Source organism: Atta cephalotes (assembly GCF_000143395.1).
Source record: "Atta cephalotes unplaced genomic scaffold scaffold00009, whole genome shotgun sequence".
NCBI classification, from domain to species: domain Eukaryota; kingdom Metazoa; phylum Arthropoda; class Insecta; order Hymenoptera; family Formicidae; genus Atta; species Atta cephalotes.
Genome location: NW_012130073.1, coordinates 3,238,963 through 3,258,996, shown reverse-complemented (window position 1 = coordinate 3,258,996; position 20,034 = coordinate 3,238,963). Strand labels below are relative to the sequence as shown.

Sequence of the window (20,034 nt, the reverse complement as noted above, 5' to 3'; positions counted from 1 at the left end):
GAGAGAGAGAGAGAGAGAACTAGAGAGGCAAGCAAGCCAAGCGAACGGAGGGAAAGGGAGGGAGGGAGAGCTCGAGGGTAGTAACCGTACGTCAAAATTAAATGTTGAAATTCGTGTAGAATGTCTGGCGCGATAAATTCATTCGTGCAACAATGATCACGATTTTTAATGGAATAAAATTGAAATTGTCCGGGCCCCAAAATGACGGATAGAATTTATGGCTCGTACGAAAATGCAACGTGGCAACAAATATTATATTTTACCTATGGCTGTCCAAACCAGACGACATTTCGAAATGTTAACGAGATATCAAGAAAAAAAAAATTCGCGATTAATCGCGATTAATATTTTTTAGCTTATTAATTTGAAATTATAGTTTCTCGTCATTAATAATCGTTGCGTAACATCATTGTAACGTTTTTTGCTCCATCATATGTCCTAGGGTTGAAATTTGAGAGAAGTTCAATGTCGAATGTCGAGATGAATGCTTGTCGAAGTGCACCGATTCATCAAAAGTTCTTTATAATTCGTAATTCCTGCAGTCGACAAAGGGGTTTCAAAGAATTGGGGCTAAACCCTTCGACAAGGCAACCTCGAGCGATCCCTTGTCCCTCTCCCCCACGTTGTTCTATCTCTTGTCTTTTCGTTTCGCACGCGAGATTTTAAATTTAATCATAATTCTTCACAGCTCCGTGCGAGACCACGCGAATTATTACAAAATGAGAAGCTATTACATTAAAATGAGGAATTATATTTCATTAATTTTAAAAAAAATGCATTACTTCCAATCCGAAATATCGAGAAAATCATCTGTTTCTCGGAATACGTCACTAATCATCAATCATGTTGTCGCTTTTGTTTAATAAATAAATGAAAACCTAATTATTAACAAAAATTAATTAGAGATTAATATATAAAATCATACTTTATTATATTGCGCATTTACGGATTAATGCCTTAGCGAATGACACGGTCGATTAAACGATAAACGAGGTAGAAAAAAATGAATGCCAAATGCACGCTTGAAATACCAATGCTGTGTATTGCTGTGTATTGTTACTGCAATGTCCTTTTATTTTTTTTATTATCGCGCGAGAATCGACGCTCGGCGTCGTGTTAGCACAACGTTTATCGCATAATAGTGCATAGGAAAACTGACTGTTTTCGTAGAAAATGAATGACCAGCCGGAGTCGTGCGTTCTATGTCATTATTTCCCTTTTATGAACAGGAGAAAGAGAGAGGTGTGCTCACTTTGTAACCCTTCTCACCGCGTTTGTTCCTACCGTCGCTACTTCCGGTAACGTCAAGCACACAAAAAAGGCGAATATTACGTATGTGCGAGCGTACACGTGGGCGAGCTCATCGTTCTACAAATAAATGTTTCAACCAGCAATTAAGCGCCGACAATAAGAAACCACTAGGCTTCCCCCCCGACGCCACTGTTGTTATAGCCGTTGTATTAATACGTTTTTAATTGTAGCGCGACAGAAAACATACGGCAAAGAAGGGAAAAGCCAAGTGTCCCTTCATAAAAATTCCAATAGCGCCTTTTCTAACGTTCTTCTTTTTTTAAACAAAACCATCCTTATTGCATAATTAAATATTTTCTTCATGTAAAGGAATACTTTGTTTTGACACGCATAACGTAAAAAAAAGACTTAGTCACTCGTGAAGAGAGTGAGACCGTATGTTTCCTGTCGTAATTAATACATATTAATACACCGGCTGTAACATCGGCAAAATCGGAGACAAAGTCTAAGTCTGAGTTTCTTTTATATACACTGAGAGAAAAACGTATTAAATTTTAATAAATTTTAATTTATTTGAATAGTGTTAGTTGAATATTTAAATGTAAATATATTTATTTAATTTTACAAGAATCATTCATTTGATTTATTGTATCCTTTATTTAACAAATATTTTCCGTAAATAAATGTTACATTAGTACTATTTAAACAATTATTTACTAAAATTTAACATTTTTCTCTCAGTGTATAAATATTTCATCAAGATGTATAATTTAGTTAGAGAATGATACCTAAGTGATCAATTAAAATTCGCATACTAAAAAAGTACTGAAAAGAATTTGCATGAGTACGAATATTCACGGAAGTGGATTCTTATCATAAATAAGTTAACATAAAGACGGCAAGGCGTTCCACCTCATGTGAAAAGCTTCGCAGATACAAAGGTGTCTTCCTCTCATTGCACTCATTTAAGGTGGGAAATAAATAGAAACGATCAGCTTACTCGTTTCCCCCAGGAAATCGTTTCCTTTAATAACAGACTTACCGGTACTGTACCATCATTTTAAAATCCAACTACTTTTATCGTGTATCGCACACAAGGAAGCTTCTATTATCTTTCGTGGCGAAAAAAACCGTATGTTTAAAAATGCATCTCGTTGATCGCGTTTTGTTTTTACGCTCGGAAGTTTTAAATGCCAGCGCGCGATAAAAGATTGCAGAATCTAATTTTGCTCGCTCGAGTTATTTTTATTAAATCGAACACGATGAAATTCTCCGATGAATCACGCGACTGAATAAAAGATGAATCTCGTAGAACGACTGAGAGTAAGAGAAAGAGGTAGATGAGAGAGAAAAAGAGAGTGAAAGAGAGGGAAAGAGCTAGAGCGAGAGAGCAGAAGGAACAAGTGCCCGGGGTAAAAAGGATTGGGGAAGAATGTCGATATTAATAAAAGTTAAATTGAGCCAATCGCTTGTGGGAATTAGAATCGAGTCCACTCGAGACGAACAGTGTGGAGAGGAGAAAAAGAACGCAATAAAAACGTAGCGGCAGCTGAAGTCTGTCTACTTCTCGAATGCCGATCGATCGAAGCGATTAAACGATCGAGAGGCTACTTTATCATTATTACGTGGGCGAGAGGGGCGCTTAAATATTCGTATTTTGAAGCAAACGAAAATTTTCTTAAGACCGTGCAATAAATAACATCGCACACATTTGCACGGAAAATATTTGCGCGTTAGCTATGTCTAATTTGCGCAGTAGCCGGCGCCGTCCGCGCCTTTCTGCTGCCTGTGGAGCGGAGAAAAATGCGGTATTTTTCTTCCCACCTACTCTTCGATGTAGATGTAGAAACCTGTTGCATGCTCGTAAAAAAAGTCCCGGAAAAAAAGTCGAGTCACTGACCAGCCAATTCACTTCCTAAGCGCGTTTTTCCACATAGCTTCTACCTTTTAAGAACGAGCCGAGGAGTGAGAGACATACTTGGCGAGCTGACAAACGAGTCATTAATGACGTTTCAATCTCTTCATCAATCTTCGTCGCACCAGACCGCGAGGACAAAGTTAATATTGAATGTACGATACGTTAAATGAATGATACCTACTCTTACACGCCAATCAAAAGTAAACGGTATAAACGGCTTAGAAACATGAATACTTTGTGCATGATTACGAATAATAGGAAAGCACCGCGACTACTAGAAATAGGTACAAATGTGATAATCCATCGAAATATGAAAATTTTTAAAATTTTGGTAAAAAATAAAACTTGTAAAGTTTGTTTAACTAATAATTTGTAGTAAATATTATAAAATTTATTTACATTTCATGCATGGTAATTGATGGTAAAAATATTTATGGAAAAAGAAAAAGATTTATTCATCTTTCGATGGAAAGATGAAATTTCGAATTTCGAAACGGCCTCTAGGAAAATCGCGTGGCATGACCGGTGCGAATTTCCCGATCGAGCGTGTACGGGGCCGTTACGTGTTCCACCGTAACACAATTTACGTACGCTCGTGCACAGCCGCACGAAATTCTAATATGCCTTACGGTATCTGATCGCAGGTGAACGACCGTACAAGTGCCATTTACCGGACTGCGGGCGGGCCTTCATCCAACTGTCGAATTTGCAGCAACACCTGAGGAATCACGACGCTCAGGTGGAGCGGGCGAAGAACCGGCCGTTCCACTGCAACATCTGCGGCAAGGGTTTCGCCACGGAGTCCAGCCTCCGTACCCACACGTCGAAGGTCAGTCATGTATGTACCAAATCCGACGTCCAACTCGCAAATTCGCTGATACGCGGTGCCGGTAATTAACCGAAGGGATCGGAATTAAAAAAAGAAGGAAGGATCGATCGATTTCGGTGTGTAATCGCGCGTTCTCATATACTTCCGCTATAACCGCTCTTCTAACGACCGAAATCTTATATTAACTCTTTCTCGCGCGACACGTTCTCGTTACTCTCGTACGCACGCATATGGTGGTGGTGGGTTCACGCTTGCCTCGATACTTTGTACAGATGGATTCCCCGTTTAAACGCTCTTTGTCCGCCGTTTCCTTTGTTCCGTTTCGAAGGCTCCCTATATATAATCGATGCAAGTCTCAAGCAAGTTAAAACAGTCGTCGTTGAAGATACGACGGACATGTCAGGCTTAAACGCATACCGGCAAACATCAAGCTTGCGAATAGAAAATTCAGATCCAAGCACGTCCCAACCTAAATAATCGCGCCATGATTATTTACTTTCCTTCTCTTTTGTAGATAGCGTATATTTATTCTACCAAAATAACAATATATCAAGAGCTTTGGATAGTTCCTCTGGGATCCTTCGCGGGGTGCTTGGGCTTGCTTTTGCCTCTGAATTCTCATACGGCTGCTTGTCATCATGATATCAACATTACATGATCGATTCAATCAATCGATTCGAGAAAATCGGAAAAAGATTGTCGCTCGAATTCATAATAACAATTACAGCGATCCTCAAACAGAGATGACAGGATGGAACTCGAAGAAACTGATCCAAATAATTAAATGTCCTTGATAGAAATCCAATCAACATAAATTGTCAATATAAATTGAGGGGCGAGAAGCTCTTTGATGCAGTGCGTTTACAAGCGACATAGACCGGAAGATTTTCTCATACAAGTCACCGTGAATGAACAATCGTTGTTTACACACGCACGAGCTTCACGGTGGCCAAGGGTGCGTGGCACCGACCGGTTATTAGAGGGACAGAGGTTTAAAAAAAAAAACGCGGTCTGATCTGAGAAAAAGCCATGACCCCCGTGCCCGTTAATCGAATTCACCCCTCGCTCGTGGAATCGCGGCTCGCAGCGATTACCGGTGGAATCTTGTATCGTGGGGCAGTTTTTTGCCGCCACTGCCCCACCCAGCCGGCAACTGAATTTCTCAACCCTTTCGCCTTCCGCGCCGGGCACATGTCTCAACGAAAAAACGTGGGAAGGCATCTGTCGGCCTATACGCAAGGCGTTCTTATCCTTCTTCCTCTTATTCCTCTCTTTCATCTCTTCCTTTTCTTCCTCCTTTTTCTTTATCCCCCGAGAAAAGACGTCATTCGTACTTTTTCCAATTTACATCATATTACATAACAATTCATAAAATAACATTCCGACTAATGCGTTTGCTACGATCGTAAGGATACTTTTACTGTGTAAAATCCCGAATTAAATATTAGGTAATCTAACATTCAAAACATAGATCATCATCTTTCGAGACGTTCGATTTTCATGAGTCGCGGAATCAGGTGCGGCGCGTCCAGGCTTATGCAAGCTTAATCCGTTCACACGTCGGATGCCCTGGCAATAAATATCGTTCTTTTAACGCCTGGCTCCTCTAATTGAAACCTAATCCACGGCTAAAGCCTTCAGATTATCCTGTTACCGTCCCCCGCACGGCCCCGATAAATCACCCATGGAATCATGTCGACGGCCCCCGCCTCATCAGGCCTACCAATTTTTTTTTCCTTCTAAAAATGCGCAGTTACGAAAGAATGAACTGACGTATAATGACGACCCCATTACTGCCACCGATTTTTTTTTAACGTACCATGCGATAATCCTCGCACTAATGAGAATAATTTTTTGCAGTCGAGTTATTTGACCCTTCATTTTTTATTGTGTATAACGGATGGCCTTGATGAGTTTTTCAATGGTAGGGCTAACCCTGTGCGAAACTTCCTGAATAGCTTGGCTTATGCGCGCGAGATCAATACATCAGATTAAATTACTAATACGAAGTATGCAGCAACGTATCAAGCTACGATCCCGCGAGAACGGCGGCGTTGTCCAGACTTATCGGCAAAAACATCAGGATGCACGTAGCTCGCGTTAAACGAGGAAGAAAAACCACGGGAAGCAAGGAGAAGAAATGGAGAAGATGTAGAAGAGCGGGAAGAAGGGAGAGAAGATCTTACGGCGAGCGCAGCGGCGAAGTAATTAAAAGCCGCCGGCGCGAGCGCGAGCGCGCGACAGAAACAGAGTACGCCCGCTGGAAATAAAACGAAACGAAACAAATGGAGAGCTCGAGCCCATCTTCCGCGGCTAATCGAATTTTCGCCGGGGCAGATTTCTTGAAATTGTTTTCGCTATTTCAGACCGCCTAGCCGCCCGTCTCCTTCGCGCCGGGTGCTTGCTACCCCTCCCCCCTCTCCTCCTCCCCCCCCCCCCCTCCTGATAGCTAATGGATCGTTGTTTAAAAAAAAAAAGAAAAACCAGCAAGAGAAACAGAGAAAGAGAGGAAAAGCAACCGGAACACGAGATAGCTCGAAACGCAGAGAAAGCGAGACAACGAAGAAAGAGGAACGGCTCACGGAAGTACGGTGGAGAGTAAGGGGAAATGAAAGAGTTACGCTCCAGGTCGAGGCCTGGCGTGTCGGCGAAACATTATCCCGCTAAGAAAGACAATACACCCGGAGTACAATATTATAATAGGCCGGAGCGTAAATGTATTATAGAGAACGATCGGTAGCCCGGGCATAGAAACTCGTCTATGGTACCTACACACCTCCTCCTCTTCCCCACTTTCCACCTCCTCGTTCTTCTTCTCTTCTCTCTCGGTGTACCTATTAACTGTTGCCCTCTTCCCGCTCGGCTTGGAACAGGGGCGGATCATCCAACGATACACTGTCGCGATATGTCACTTAATACCCCATATGCTCTTAAATTTCGCGTCGTCAAATCATGTCGAAATTTTTTCTCCGAGCTTGTCTCGGATCGAGATATAAATTATAAAATCTCCTGATTTGGTAATTCAACTTTGGTAACAATTCTCACGCGAGTACGAGCTTTTTCCCTCTCCTTTTATCTTTGACATGAGACTTTTACTTCAGAAGATCCGTCCAAATTCCGATGAGACATAAATTTGACCGTAAATGAGAATACAAAATTATTAACATTTAGTCGAGAGTCTCGCGAATCTGGCCAGCCCTGATTCTCTTTTACCCTTTCTTTCTCCTTCCGTGGCTCTTGGCCACTTTCACGTGGCGCACAGCCTTCGTATTTATCCGTAGTTTAGCGGTACAAGAATTGAATGTCGTGCAACACGATACAACCAACCCCCTGTTTTCTATCACCTCGTGGAGACCTTCCTCGCATATCTTCCAACCTTCTTCCGACTCACCTCTAGGGTCTTCCTGTCATCCCTCCGTTCTCCGGACCCTCCTCCACCCCTCTTCTTAATTGCCCCGGCGCGCGGCTCGGTAAAAACTCGTTAGCCATTAGATTTATTTTCTCTCGCCACGGAGATTCATCCCTCTCCCGTTGCTGTATTAAAAACCGCGCGGTGATCGTATCACGTTTAACGCTACATATTTTCCTTTTTTTTTTTTCATATGCGCGATTCTCGTTGACCGCGTACGGATTGATCGCCTGCAATAAATGTAAATCTGTTTGCGCGTGGGATGGAGGTGATTTTACCCGTTTATCACGCCGTATTTTCGCCAACACGGAGCGCTAATTAATTACCGTGTTCGCGGTATTTACGCGATGTTTTTTTAATTTCTTCCGCGAGAGCGTGCGCACACGATCGGGGAACACTCGTGGAAAAGTATGAACACTCCTGAAAATCTAAACCTATGACTGACGATTTAATGGTATCACATTAATTCAAATTGATCTCCATTTCATGCTGGTCTCTTTGTCGCAGTGTTCGAAGTACCCATGGCAACGATTAAAGGTAAAACGATCGGGTCAATATATGGGAAAGCCTATGGGAATTCCTTTCGGCTGTAATTTCAACTCGTTTCGCGGCGCGTTTACATGCGCACTCGTTGCACCTGTAAAATTGTATTATCTCCGATTTTCATTATAATGATCCATTCGCGCGAAACACGCACACGCATGTACACATACGCACATTCTCGACAGTTACGTAGTTTTCTCGAAATGCGCGAAATTATGATAGCGTTATGGCGCGAAATTATATAACGGCGCTTCGTATATTTTTCGTGCGTTTGATACACGATATCTATTTAATTAACGACGCGTCACGTGAAATTGTATATTGCAGAGAATGTAGACAGAGTATCGCCGCCTGATTGATCTCGCGTCGCGAAGACTGTGAAACGATTATAAATCCGGCTCTTGTTCCTTTTTTTCCTACGTCACGATCATGAGTATGCAATTCATTAATGTCTCATGTCACGACAATCATAATAGCAACAGTCGTGGAGATGTATGATGATGTATCACCGAAGAGCGTAATACAAACGCTTTCGCCTGTCGATCGCAGCTAATTGCTGCCTCTTAATTTCGGAACGCTCTCCTAATTGAGCAAGGTTCGCACCACGCTCCTCTTCGAATCACCTCCCCTCCCCTCCCTTCCCTCGGATTCCCAGTACGATCTCTTTCCCTCTCTTTTTCGTCGGTAAACATTACCGGCTGGCGAATCTCCAGAAGGACTTTTCACTCTTTGTCTCTTTTGCGGCATTAAAATAGAAAAGTGGGACGGTCTTTCGCGGTATAACCTCTTGGTTCGCTCTTACGAGATGTTGTACTTTTCGCGATTTTTTTCGTTCAATCTTTCTTGCACGCAGTTTTTCGACGTTTATTTCAATTTCTTTCACGTACAACGAAAAAATATCATTGTAAATATCTCTTAAAATATCTCTACGCTTATCATGATTTTCTTCCATTATTCTTATGATTACATTAACTTGGATTATTCTTATGATTACTTTGCGTAATTTTCATTTTCCAATCGCGCGCTTCGAGCTTTCCTTTTCTTCTCTCTCTCTCTCTCTCTCTCTCTCTCTCTCTCTCTCTCACCCCCTAGCATTACTTTTTTTGACCCCGCCTTCGTGACTCTTTCCGTCTCTATTTTTTTCTCTCCATGTTCGATCACCAGCGCGGACACTAATGAAATCATTCCCGTGGCGTTTCCGATAGGGTGGGATTTGTACCCCCATTGTACCAACGCCCCTTCACGCTCCTTTTTTTCCGCTTGCCTAGTCGAACGCGTTCGGGGTCGATCTGAGTCCTCCTATTGGCACAACACGGAGGGTGCTCCGTCGACAACCCTCGTAGCGTTAGGTAGATTCGCTTTTTTTCTCCCTCATTCTCGCCTCGCATCGCCTCGCTCGTCAGCGACTGATTTTCACGTACGCGCGAATTATCAATGTGCGATTCTTGGAAGTGGATTAATAACGCGGGGTGGCGATGAAGAACGAGTCGCGGGGTGACTAGCGACGCATATTTAATTCTTATCGATCGCATACGTTTTTCATGTAATTTTTTTGCACGCCCGAAACGAAATGATCACGAAGGGGCTAATTCGTATAACTATTTAAAGGTCTCTGAACACGATTACGTTAGCACGGGAAAATTATTCTTGAGCAAAATAAAAAATATAAGAATTCTCAAAAACTTACTTTCGATGTCTTTTATACATCGCTTTGGACTTTTGCATTGTTTGTGTTCTTCTCATCGTTCGACCGAAAGCTCCGAAAGCAGCTATGAGTCAGACGCGAACGGAGAAAGGGAATCAAGAATTTCTGGTGCCTTCCTTATCGGGAGACAAAGCGTTCTCGAGAAAATAACGTTCGCGCGAACGAGCGAGCCGAAGCGAGGGAGAACGTGTTCTTTCTTTCGGACGAGAGAAAAGGAAAAGACGAGCAAGCCGGTGAATATCTCTTAGCGGATTCCGCGAGCCGCGCTGGAGCCGAACGAACAGCCGAAGTATCGTACCGAAGGTTGTCTGCCGTCGAGTCTCGCGGCCTCGTCACTGCTAAAAAAGCCAAGGAAAGACGGCGAAGAAAAAAAAGGAAAGAAGTAACGACGGGAGGGCGGGAGAAAAGAATTGCGCACCGAGCGCAAAACGGCCTTCGGATTTTATCGCCGCCCGAGGAAAAGAGAGGAGCTCATATATTGTCGATTATCGTCCACATTTAGCATGCATTTTTTAATTATAAATAACTAACAATTCATAAAGCCATCAAAAGAAATCATAAAGTTTGAGAAAAGTAACCAACAATGAAAAAATATGCATAATTTTATCAGCATATTGATAACTTTGGAGATTATTCTCGACTAAAAATCTTACACAAATAGTAATATATGGCTATAGCAATCAGTTTTTGGTTGTAGCAACAAATTTTTAATTGCATTAGCTTATCGAAATATACATTGCAAATAGGCTAACACAACTAAAAATTTGCTTTCAGCCAAAAATTGATTGCTGCAGCCATATAAAAATACTATTTTACTATCTAAATTGTTGCAGCAACCAATCTTTTTTTTCAATGTTCCTTTATAAATTATCATTTGTGTATATTTTCATAATTTCTTAATACACAATAAATAAAATAATAATAATAATAATATTACAATATATATAGCAATATATATGAATGGATAGATAAAAAATTAGGATAAAATTGGCGTATAATAAAAATTAATATAATATTTAAAACATTTTTAAGTATTATGCTTTTTTGTTATTTATACGTTATTTAATCTTGGAAAGAGATACACAGATAATACAGATGATGTCAAATTTTATTAAGAAAATATTTGAGAAATATTTTTTATAACTTTATAAATTTAAATTTATAATATTACATTAAATAATAATATTATAATATTTTCATTAGTTGTTTTCTTGTTATAAACTTGTACAAAAATACAAGAAATAATATCTTTACTGTAGATTTATATTCTTACATAGTAAATGTCAATGTTCACGAATATTTCTATGTTATAATCCTATTTATATCTTCTTATGAATTTTCCTACTAGAAAAATTTTAGACAAATAGTATATATTTCACTAATGAGATATTAAATATTAATAAATAAAAAAAGATATAACGAGCTTCATATATTTTTTGATCAATAAATAATTGCATAATGTCCAAGAAATTACATTAATCCATCTTAGTTTGTCCATTTTAAAACAATGAATCTAAGAGATATTATATTTAACGTAGTTGGCCCAGTAATCGTTATGTTAATCAAAACGCTTGACTTTGCAAATTTATATTTTTTAAATTGAAAAGTGAATATTATTTTAGATTATTTTAAATGATGAAATTTTTTATGACGAATAAAAACTTCATTCTAAAATTTTTATCACTATTACCGTTGATGAGAAAATCCTTCGTAAAAATTAGAAGGCGCAAATGTACGAGTTATCGCCACCATAACGGTTTACCCAATAATTGTCATAGGTATGTCTCACAAATCGAATTGATTGATTGTATGAATTTATCTCAACTAAAGCTATAATATTTAATCTATTAATAATATATATTTTTATAATTTTTTATATTTTTTTTTTCAGAACTATCATTATTAGAAATTTTCAATAAATATTAATAGCTGTTTCAACAGAAAAGAATTGTAAAATTAGTTTTTATTGGAATAGTGCTAATCTCTGTTCTAGATCTATCAGTTATCGATATAGAAATATTTCAGTAATCGACATCTTTTATTTGCTTGCGTATTTATTTATTAACTCACCTATGGCTATGACGATTACTGGACCGTAGATAATAACAATCATGAATCTAATTTTTTTATTCGAATTTTATATATATTATTATATATTATTATTCGGATATATTATTATTCGCTTTACAAGAATTTTTTTCGGCCCATTTACACGGAGAGAATTTTCTTTTAAAATTTACCCTGAAAATATAATAGTTGTGATACAAAACAATATTTTGAAGATTTTTACCACTTTAGTAAAATTAATCAAACTTACTTTATTGTAGTATTGTTGTATTGTTTTATTAATAAATGAGAGAGATTTACATTAAAATTCTTCGAAATATTGTACGACTATCATATTTTCAGAGTAAATTCTAAGAAAAAATTCTTATAATCAATTCTCTTCATTGTAAATACCTCCTTGGAACCAATAAAATTATCAGCAAGCCGTATGATCGACAGAAAGCATTAAAATACGTGAATTTGGCGATTACCCTGACGATTTCTGAGCCAACTACCTTATTTATAATCTTAAATCCGATACGAATGTGTCGATATATATAATATTTTCATAGATCCATTATTTCAAATCAATATAAAATGTAGTTATCACTCACTGATATGATGCGCAGCAGTTGTAAACTGCATCGCGAACTATGTTGATCTGCAAAATAAAAATATATCCAAATTATAGCTTAAAGCAATTAATATTTCAAGAAATAATTGTTGCGCACATAAAATACGTATAATTATGAACGATTATTTCAAGTTTAAAGTCATAATTTACCTCAACATTGCTCCGCCGTCACCGGATGCCCCCCGGGCCTCCTCCTCCTCTCAGATTTCTTCGTGGCATTCACACTATATATTCACAAAAACATTAATTATAATCGCACGTGCACTAATACTTGTATACGACAATTCCGCAAATTATTTTTCGTCACATTGTTACAAAAAAATAATATGAAAAGCGCGTGCGAACACAATTCATTCGACAACTCGTTAATAAGGGTAGAATTTTTAACGGAAGAATATTTTAATAGATTATTATTGATTTAATAGATTAATTATTGATGTATTCAATAATTAGACGTATTAAATAAATAATTAGACGTATTAAATAAATAAGTTAGAACGCCGGGATTACGCTACGTTGGAAAATATTAAAACGCAGGTTAACTACAATTAATTAAACCCATCACGATATCTATTTGATTTGATTTGATTTATTCCTTAATTTACGATATACAACGTTCATAATTATTAAAGATGGAAAAATCTGATGTTAATAACTTCACATTGCATGATATGATTAAAATTGATAACTATTCATAAGGAATGCGATCGCGTTTGCTTCTAATATCTTTCTCGTTGGCGTCTCGAAAAATAATACGCACTGAACGCCGTTACTTGCCGGCTCTCACCGCGCGGACGTAAACAAAGTCGCACGCTCGCATGTACAATAACATAACGTACGTTATTAAAAAAACAAAAAACCGACATAAGTCGCGTGTCAAATTGCGTAGCAATTGATATTATTATGAAATACATGTACACTGAATATATTCTATCTCTCGCAAATTAATTATTAATAAACGGTATATCACTTCACATTAAATCGCTCGGCTTCGCGTTTTCGATCCAAAAATAATTAATAGACGAAAAATTGCGATATGAAATATCCGAGATCGAGCAGATTCGAAAATATAATTCGCTTGCATATATATATATCTTATAATATATTATAAGATAATTTATAATTTGTACCTCAATTTCTACTGTAGGAAAGCAATAGATTGCGTGAAATATCTGTTTCGATAAATAATCATTCCTTACGAATCGTTAATTATGAGAGTCAGTTTGCGCAAATTAATAATCATTAAATATTGATGAGAAGGAAGAGGGATGATCGCGTTTCCTTCTAATATTTGTCGTTCTCTTAAGAAAATAATATAATGACACGAAACATCAGCGTTATCATTGAAATATTTAACATAATTTGTTATATGTAAATGCGCGAATATTCTGTTCCTCGTATATTTAATTAATTTCGATAGAATTTTCAATAGAATTTCTAATTAATTACAATAGATCATTATATTGTATTATTATACGTTATTAAATTTTACATTTTAAAGAACAAAATTTTTCGATCGGAAAAGATATTTATAAAAATTAATTTAGTGTTCTTTTTACCCAAAAAATTGTTACGATTTGAGTTATTGAAATTCTGTGATTTTGATAAATCATAAGACATAATTTTAAAAAAATAAATAAATAAATAAAAATAAAATGTTAAGAAAATAAAATAAAATTACCGCAGGGTAGTGATTTATTTTTTCTTGAATTATTAAAACCAACGGTTTTCATATGAACTTAAAAATTTAATAATAAAATAACAATATAAAATTAAAGTTTCCCTTTTTCGATCGCAAAATAAAGATAAATTATATTTTTTTAATTCACAAATTTAACATTAAATTTAATAATTATTTTCAAAGAAATTTCGAAGAAATTAATAAATTCTTTAAATTTTTATTAAAAGAAAAATTTAAATAATATGCAACTGTTAAAATGGGTTTAATTTTATATTATCAACTGATTGCACATTTGCATATAAGAAACTAAAAGAAAAAATAAGTTAAGCAATAAAAATAAGTATTATATTAAAATTAATAAGTTAATAGTTCAATGTAAATGTAAGCTTAAACATGTAAACTTTGCGCGATATTATTAGTCAAATTTAATCATTTATAACTTGAATTTTCATATTAAGATTTTTCAATTCTTTTGTGATCTCCGCTGTTGAAGTATTATACAGTTATGAGGCATCTTATACATTTAAACGTCGCAAATCAGAAATAATATCATATTGATTACGTATAGGCATAAAAAAATTGTCCGTCTTGATTTGGTCTAATAGAGTCGCTCTACTAACAAGATCTCGGTCCTCGATCAAAGATGGTCCCGTCTCTATGAACACAAAATGGCCACATCACGGCCAACGTCACGCACCGCTACGCGTGTGCTCACACCCACTTCCTTTTTACGCCACTCCCTGACCCGGGCCCGCGTCAGGCCTCGAGGAACGGATAATCTACGACCGGGATCGCCGGGAAAAATCGAGAAACCAATCGGCGATAGGATACGAAAAAATCCGAGAGAATAAACGTAATCGTATCGGCTGAGCGATCGAGCAATAACATGATCAGTGCCCAATGAACAAAGAAACCGATAAAATTTATAATTACCACCTTTTAATCGAAAGACCAAATATTTCGCAGCTAAATTGAGTACCGATATAATTATTTACAGCGCAACGGTAAAAATACCAGACGTAGACGTCACTTTGCCGGCCGTTATATTCCCTCGTATTATTCAACAATTATCAATCATCTCTGATATTGATTAACGCCGCTGGAAATTTATTTAGCCAACGAAAACAGAATTATTTGCAAATTTACGAATAATTTCGATGCATACGAATGTTTTCAATCCGCGATGAAAATGAGCACAAAACGAGAAGAACTCTCTCTTCCATATTCCACCTTCGATATAATCGAAATATTTTGAAACATAAACAAAAGAATGCATGTAGAATCGATTGCGGCAGAATCTCCATATTTCTACTGAGGCAAAAAGTCCTAGTGCAATGCAGAAAACTGACGGCTCTGGCAGATATACGTACAGCCTCATATTGGGACCAGGAAGCATGGAATTGGGAATGGTAGCGAGAACGGCGTACAGAAGAGAGCGAACGTATAGCCTCGCGAGAGAGATGAATCTGGTCACGGTGGATCATAAAGTCCCTCGGGGATTCGCCCACGCCGCGTCCACTCTCTTAGTCAAGTCAGAGAGAATAAGCTGGAGGAATGAGAAGCGAGCAAGAGAGAAAAAAGAGTGAAGAAGAGAGAGAGAAAGGAGAGCGGGAAAGATAGGAAAAGAGAAAGAGAAGGGGAGCGACCGTGGCGAACGGGATGGAGAAGAAGGGAAAGAGCGTCAGAGAAGTCGAGGCACTCGCGGCGCAAAAAGCGAGGATGCAGGCAAAAAAGGAAGAGCGCGACGAAGAAACCGGTTTTTTCCAGTTGGGCCAGGTCGGGGCGTCGAACCTAGGGACCGCAGCCTCCCTCCGAGAATAACTTACATGTAGCGGCGGCGGCGGCGGCGGCGGCGGCGGTGGCGGTGGCGGTGGCATGGCCAACGACGCCGTCCTCGTTGCCGTCTTCTCAACGCACTCGCGGCTGCCCCAGGTTCGGGATAAAAAAGGAGATAGAAGGCGCATAAGTATGCCGGCGGTCGGCCACCCACTCTCAAGTTTATCGCGGGACAAGAGTGGAGCCGAGCCAAGTGAGAAGAAACACGCGCGAGAATACGCGTGTACGCGAAACGGAGCCGGGAGGAAAACCGGAAGGAGGAAACTGAAATGGATACGACAAGGCGATTATCATCTGATTGGTATCCTCCCCCTCTCCTGCCCTCCCCTAGTCTCGTGGTATGTCGCTTCGCTTGTTTATGAGCGAGAAGAGCCGGCAGAAAATCAGGATTGTGCATCTGACACGTCGTTAAAAATGTCGAGGAAAGGAGGAAGTACGAAGAAGCTTTAGATGAGCGTGTATATGTACTTATAAAGAAAATACATCCTCTCTCTCTCGAAACGGAGAGAAGAAGTCTATAAAGACGAGTGCGCAAAAATAAATTCACGTTTAAGATGCGAAAAGCGGAAAATCACGACAATAATAGAGAAGAGATAGAAGGTGTGTGAGAAAAAGGCGGCCCTGTCGAAAAAATTCCGAGGTCATTGCCGTTCAGAACTTGTTTTTAGTCTTTGCCCGCTCCGTGTTCGTTGCCTCAACGCGTTCGCGATTGTCCCAGGTCCGGAATAAAAAGAAAGACGATCGACAGAGAAAGAGGTAGGACGAGATGTGTGGGAAAGGAAAGGCGAAAAAGAATGAGGAAAAAAGAAGACGAAGTCGCGAATCGGAGAAGCAAGAACAGGAAGAAAGAAAGGAACGAGAGGCCCCGAAACTCTTTGGGGTCATTGCCATCCGGTCTCGTTTTAGCCCGTTCCTGCCCGTTCACAACCTTCTCTTTCTTTCGCGTCTTTTTCTTTTTCCTCCTCTCGTATTGCCGTTTTAAATACTCTTTCGAACAAGGTACGGCCGCCGCCATGTTTTTCCTCGAGCGCGTGTACACCTACTGCCTTGTATGCGTGCAAGCAACCTTCGCGTGTTCAGATAGAAAAAGAGAGAAAAAAGAAAAGAGAGAATAAAAAGGGGGGACGCAACAGAGGAGGCAAAAAAAGACATCAGGATAATGCAATCGGTACGAATCGGTTCCTTACCGCGTGACCAAAAAATGAAGGAGGGGGGGAGAGTTATTCTATTTGGTACTGAGAGGACGTCGAATTTCATTTATAGTTTCATTTTTAATCCTAATTTTAATATGGCCGTTGGTAGCACAATAAATTCGGTAAAATAAACCGCGGATTAGAGCTTATTTTGCAAAGCAAAGAAAAGAGAGAAAAAACAAAAGGAATGCAGATGCGAGCCAAAGATGTGCTAGCAACGACCATGTAGTTAAAACTGATGTATGGTACAAGCTAGTCATTCCATGCTTCGCATTCCCGTTCATGGGTGAGGTCGCACGGGGTCGATCGGAGGTCCAAGGTCGATGAAAGTGCTCGCTTTGTTTTCGCAACGCAACGTCTGGCATCGGCCTTTAGGTTCCGTACATTCATATGCGAGACGAGGCCGATGCCTAGCAGCATTAGTCGATGAAATCCCTAATCGCGGTTAAGGATTAATCCGCTCCGATCGTTCTCTGGACCCCACGCTTCCACATATTTGTCTGTCTAGGCTTCGCTTCAAGTTCCACGATCATTGTACTCCCTAAGTTCCTCTCCATCTACTCGAACCGAGTGCTCTGATCTGGCGTTAAAGACAATGTTTTTGATCGGTCAAGACTCTTCTTATACATCTCTATTTTTACATTCATATATCACAAATTGTTCGAGATTATCAAATTAGAATACCATAATGTGTATTTGAGAAAAACATATATGGGCACAGTGTATTCCTCACAATAGCGATACGTTGGAGATTACGATTGTAATTCCAATAATATCAAGATTTACACGAGATTCACCTTATTCCTATCCCGTAATGTTCCAAGAGCTAGCTATGATCTTTACAGTATCTTCGCCGACGATTCACTTGCCGCAATCTAGCCATTTGCCAAAAACAGATATAATTTTTTTTAAAACAATATTAAAAATTAAATCATTTAATTAATTTTGCAATCTATACAAAGACACTTCAGAAACAAAATAAAATATAAAATATTATTTTTCGTTTGATAAGCAATGAATAAATTGCGGCAATAAATGGATCATTATTAAACGGAGATGTCAGTATACCTCGAAAGAGAGAAAATTTTGTCTTTTTTTTCTGTTTCGTTATCTCGATTCTTTTCAATCGTACTTGACCGACTGGAAACCCAGCCAGGGCGCGATACCACAAAGTTCCTACCAGACACACTCGACATGAATTCCCTGTGCAAAGGAGTAGTTTGTGGTGGCGGCGGTTTATTGGTGCCTTAACTCTCACTGGTCAATCGTTCTGTTCTGTGCCCTGCCTGTCCTGCGCTTCTGGTTCGCAACTCTGTGGTGGTATTCTCTGGGTCGGCTCTCTACCGCCGTGCGCCGCGTGTGCCTGCTTCCGGTACTTCCGGGCCCTCAAAAAAGGAGTTGCAACAGCGTGTTGTGTTCCAGCAACACGCCGCCCTGATCGGCGGTCCGAACGCAACCAGCTGTCCAGTATGCCACAAACTCTTCCTCGGCGGTGAGGCGTTGATGGAGCATATGAAGCACACCCACAAGGACCCAAACGCTTCCGGAGTTGCCAGTAAGTATTGAAAAATCGCGTATCAACCGCCCTCTCGGCCGGTCGTCTATGTCTCTCTCCTTTCCCCGTGCGTTGCTTATCATTTCTCTTCATTCGCGCATCTACTAATCTTCGTTAACCATAACCAATCGATTAACTGGAATCCGATCGTGGAGTCTCGTAAGCGAAGTGCATCGTTGCATGAAACGAGCTTGAAAACAAAACCTTGACCGTGTCATTCCTTACTGACTAATCAACAAACTTAACACCAAATCTTGCTCGCACATTAACTTTCTAAGCAAAAGACTTAACTCTGTTTATTCTAACCGCATTTAATTCTTAGCCAAAATCCTTAACTAGAATCGCGAAGAGCCCCTTAAAGGTTCCAAGATAGAGAAAGAGAGAGACCGACATAGACACGAGAGCGGCAACGTTAATCGTGAGTAAGACTAAGAGAGAGGTGGAGCAACCGCTCGTCGAGACACGAAGGGTGGTTCGTTCTTTAGCCTTTAAGTACGTTTCGCATCCATCCCAAAAACTTGCTTTGGCGCGGGCGATACGCATACATTGTCCTTGTTCACTTCTTCGTACTGTTTTCGCCTGGGCGGGAAAAGCGTGTAGCATTTGGCACACTCGCCGACTAATACTTGGATACTACTCGCTAATACAGATACACGATGCTTCGAGGGTGTCTCGTTCGACCTCTATGCGTGCCTTGACACATGCGTGCGCGATACGTATGCAGACTGGCGGACGTACAGAGAGAACAAAAGTCAACCTACTCTGCTTCTTCGTTCAACTTTAAAGCGAGGAATCGGCGTTTTATTCTTGATTGTGAGTGCTGACACGGTGGTCTGTCACAGTGATCGACATAGTCGGCATTTGAAATGTGAAAGCTAATGAAATGTGAAGGCACTGTATTGCCAATATACATGAAGCATGAACGTTATCGTTGTTTAAAATCGCAAGGATTTAGATGAGAGTAAAAAATCGACTAAGATTGACAAAACGAATGATGATCTTTTTATCATGTCTGTTCGACGTAAGAAATAACGGACGTTTTTCATATATAAATTACCTTTTCAATGAATTTTATGTATATATTTTTTTTCTCTGTACGTTTGCGTATGTGCAACGCGCGCGAGTACGTCTGTGTGTATCCTGGCTTTTTGGGCCAGCGACCTTGCTCGTGAAAGGGAGTCAGCAGCGCGGTTGCGACGGCGCCGGCCGACGAGTACTCTGCGTGCCCGAGGTCAGTGCTCTCTCTTGGTCCTTGGCTATCCGCGTCCGTAAGGTCTCCCTTCGCCTTCGAGGTCGACCGGAATCTTTGCGTACGTACGCGCGCGCGTGCACGTGTGAGAAATAAGGTGGGGGAGGAAAAAGAGAGAGAGAGAGAGAGAGAGAGGAGGAGAGAGAGAGAGAAGAAGAGAGAGAGAGAGAGAGAGAGAGAGAGAG

At 39.6% G+C, this 20,034-nt stretch overlaps 1 protein-coding gene across 1 annotated transcript in view; it reads left to right on the top strand.

Annotated features, from left to right (window-relative positions):
- The window catches only part of LOC105627514 (Krueppel homolog 1), a 79,302-nt gene that overhangs the window by 55,111 nt on the left and 4,157 nt on the right, over positions 1-20,034 (top strand). Inside the window, exons 4-6 of the mRNA XM_012208794.1 lie at positions 3,814-4,007; positions 7,915-7,944; positions 18,441-18,600. Coding sequence (XP_012064184.1) covers positions 3,814-4,007; positions 7,915-7,944; positions 18,441-18,600 — 384 coding nt within the window. The remainder of the gene's footprint in view (positions 1-3,813; positions 4,008-7,914; positions 7,945-18,440; positions 18,601-20,034) is intronic.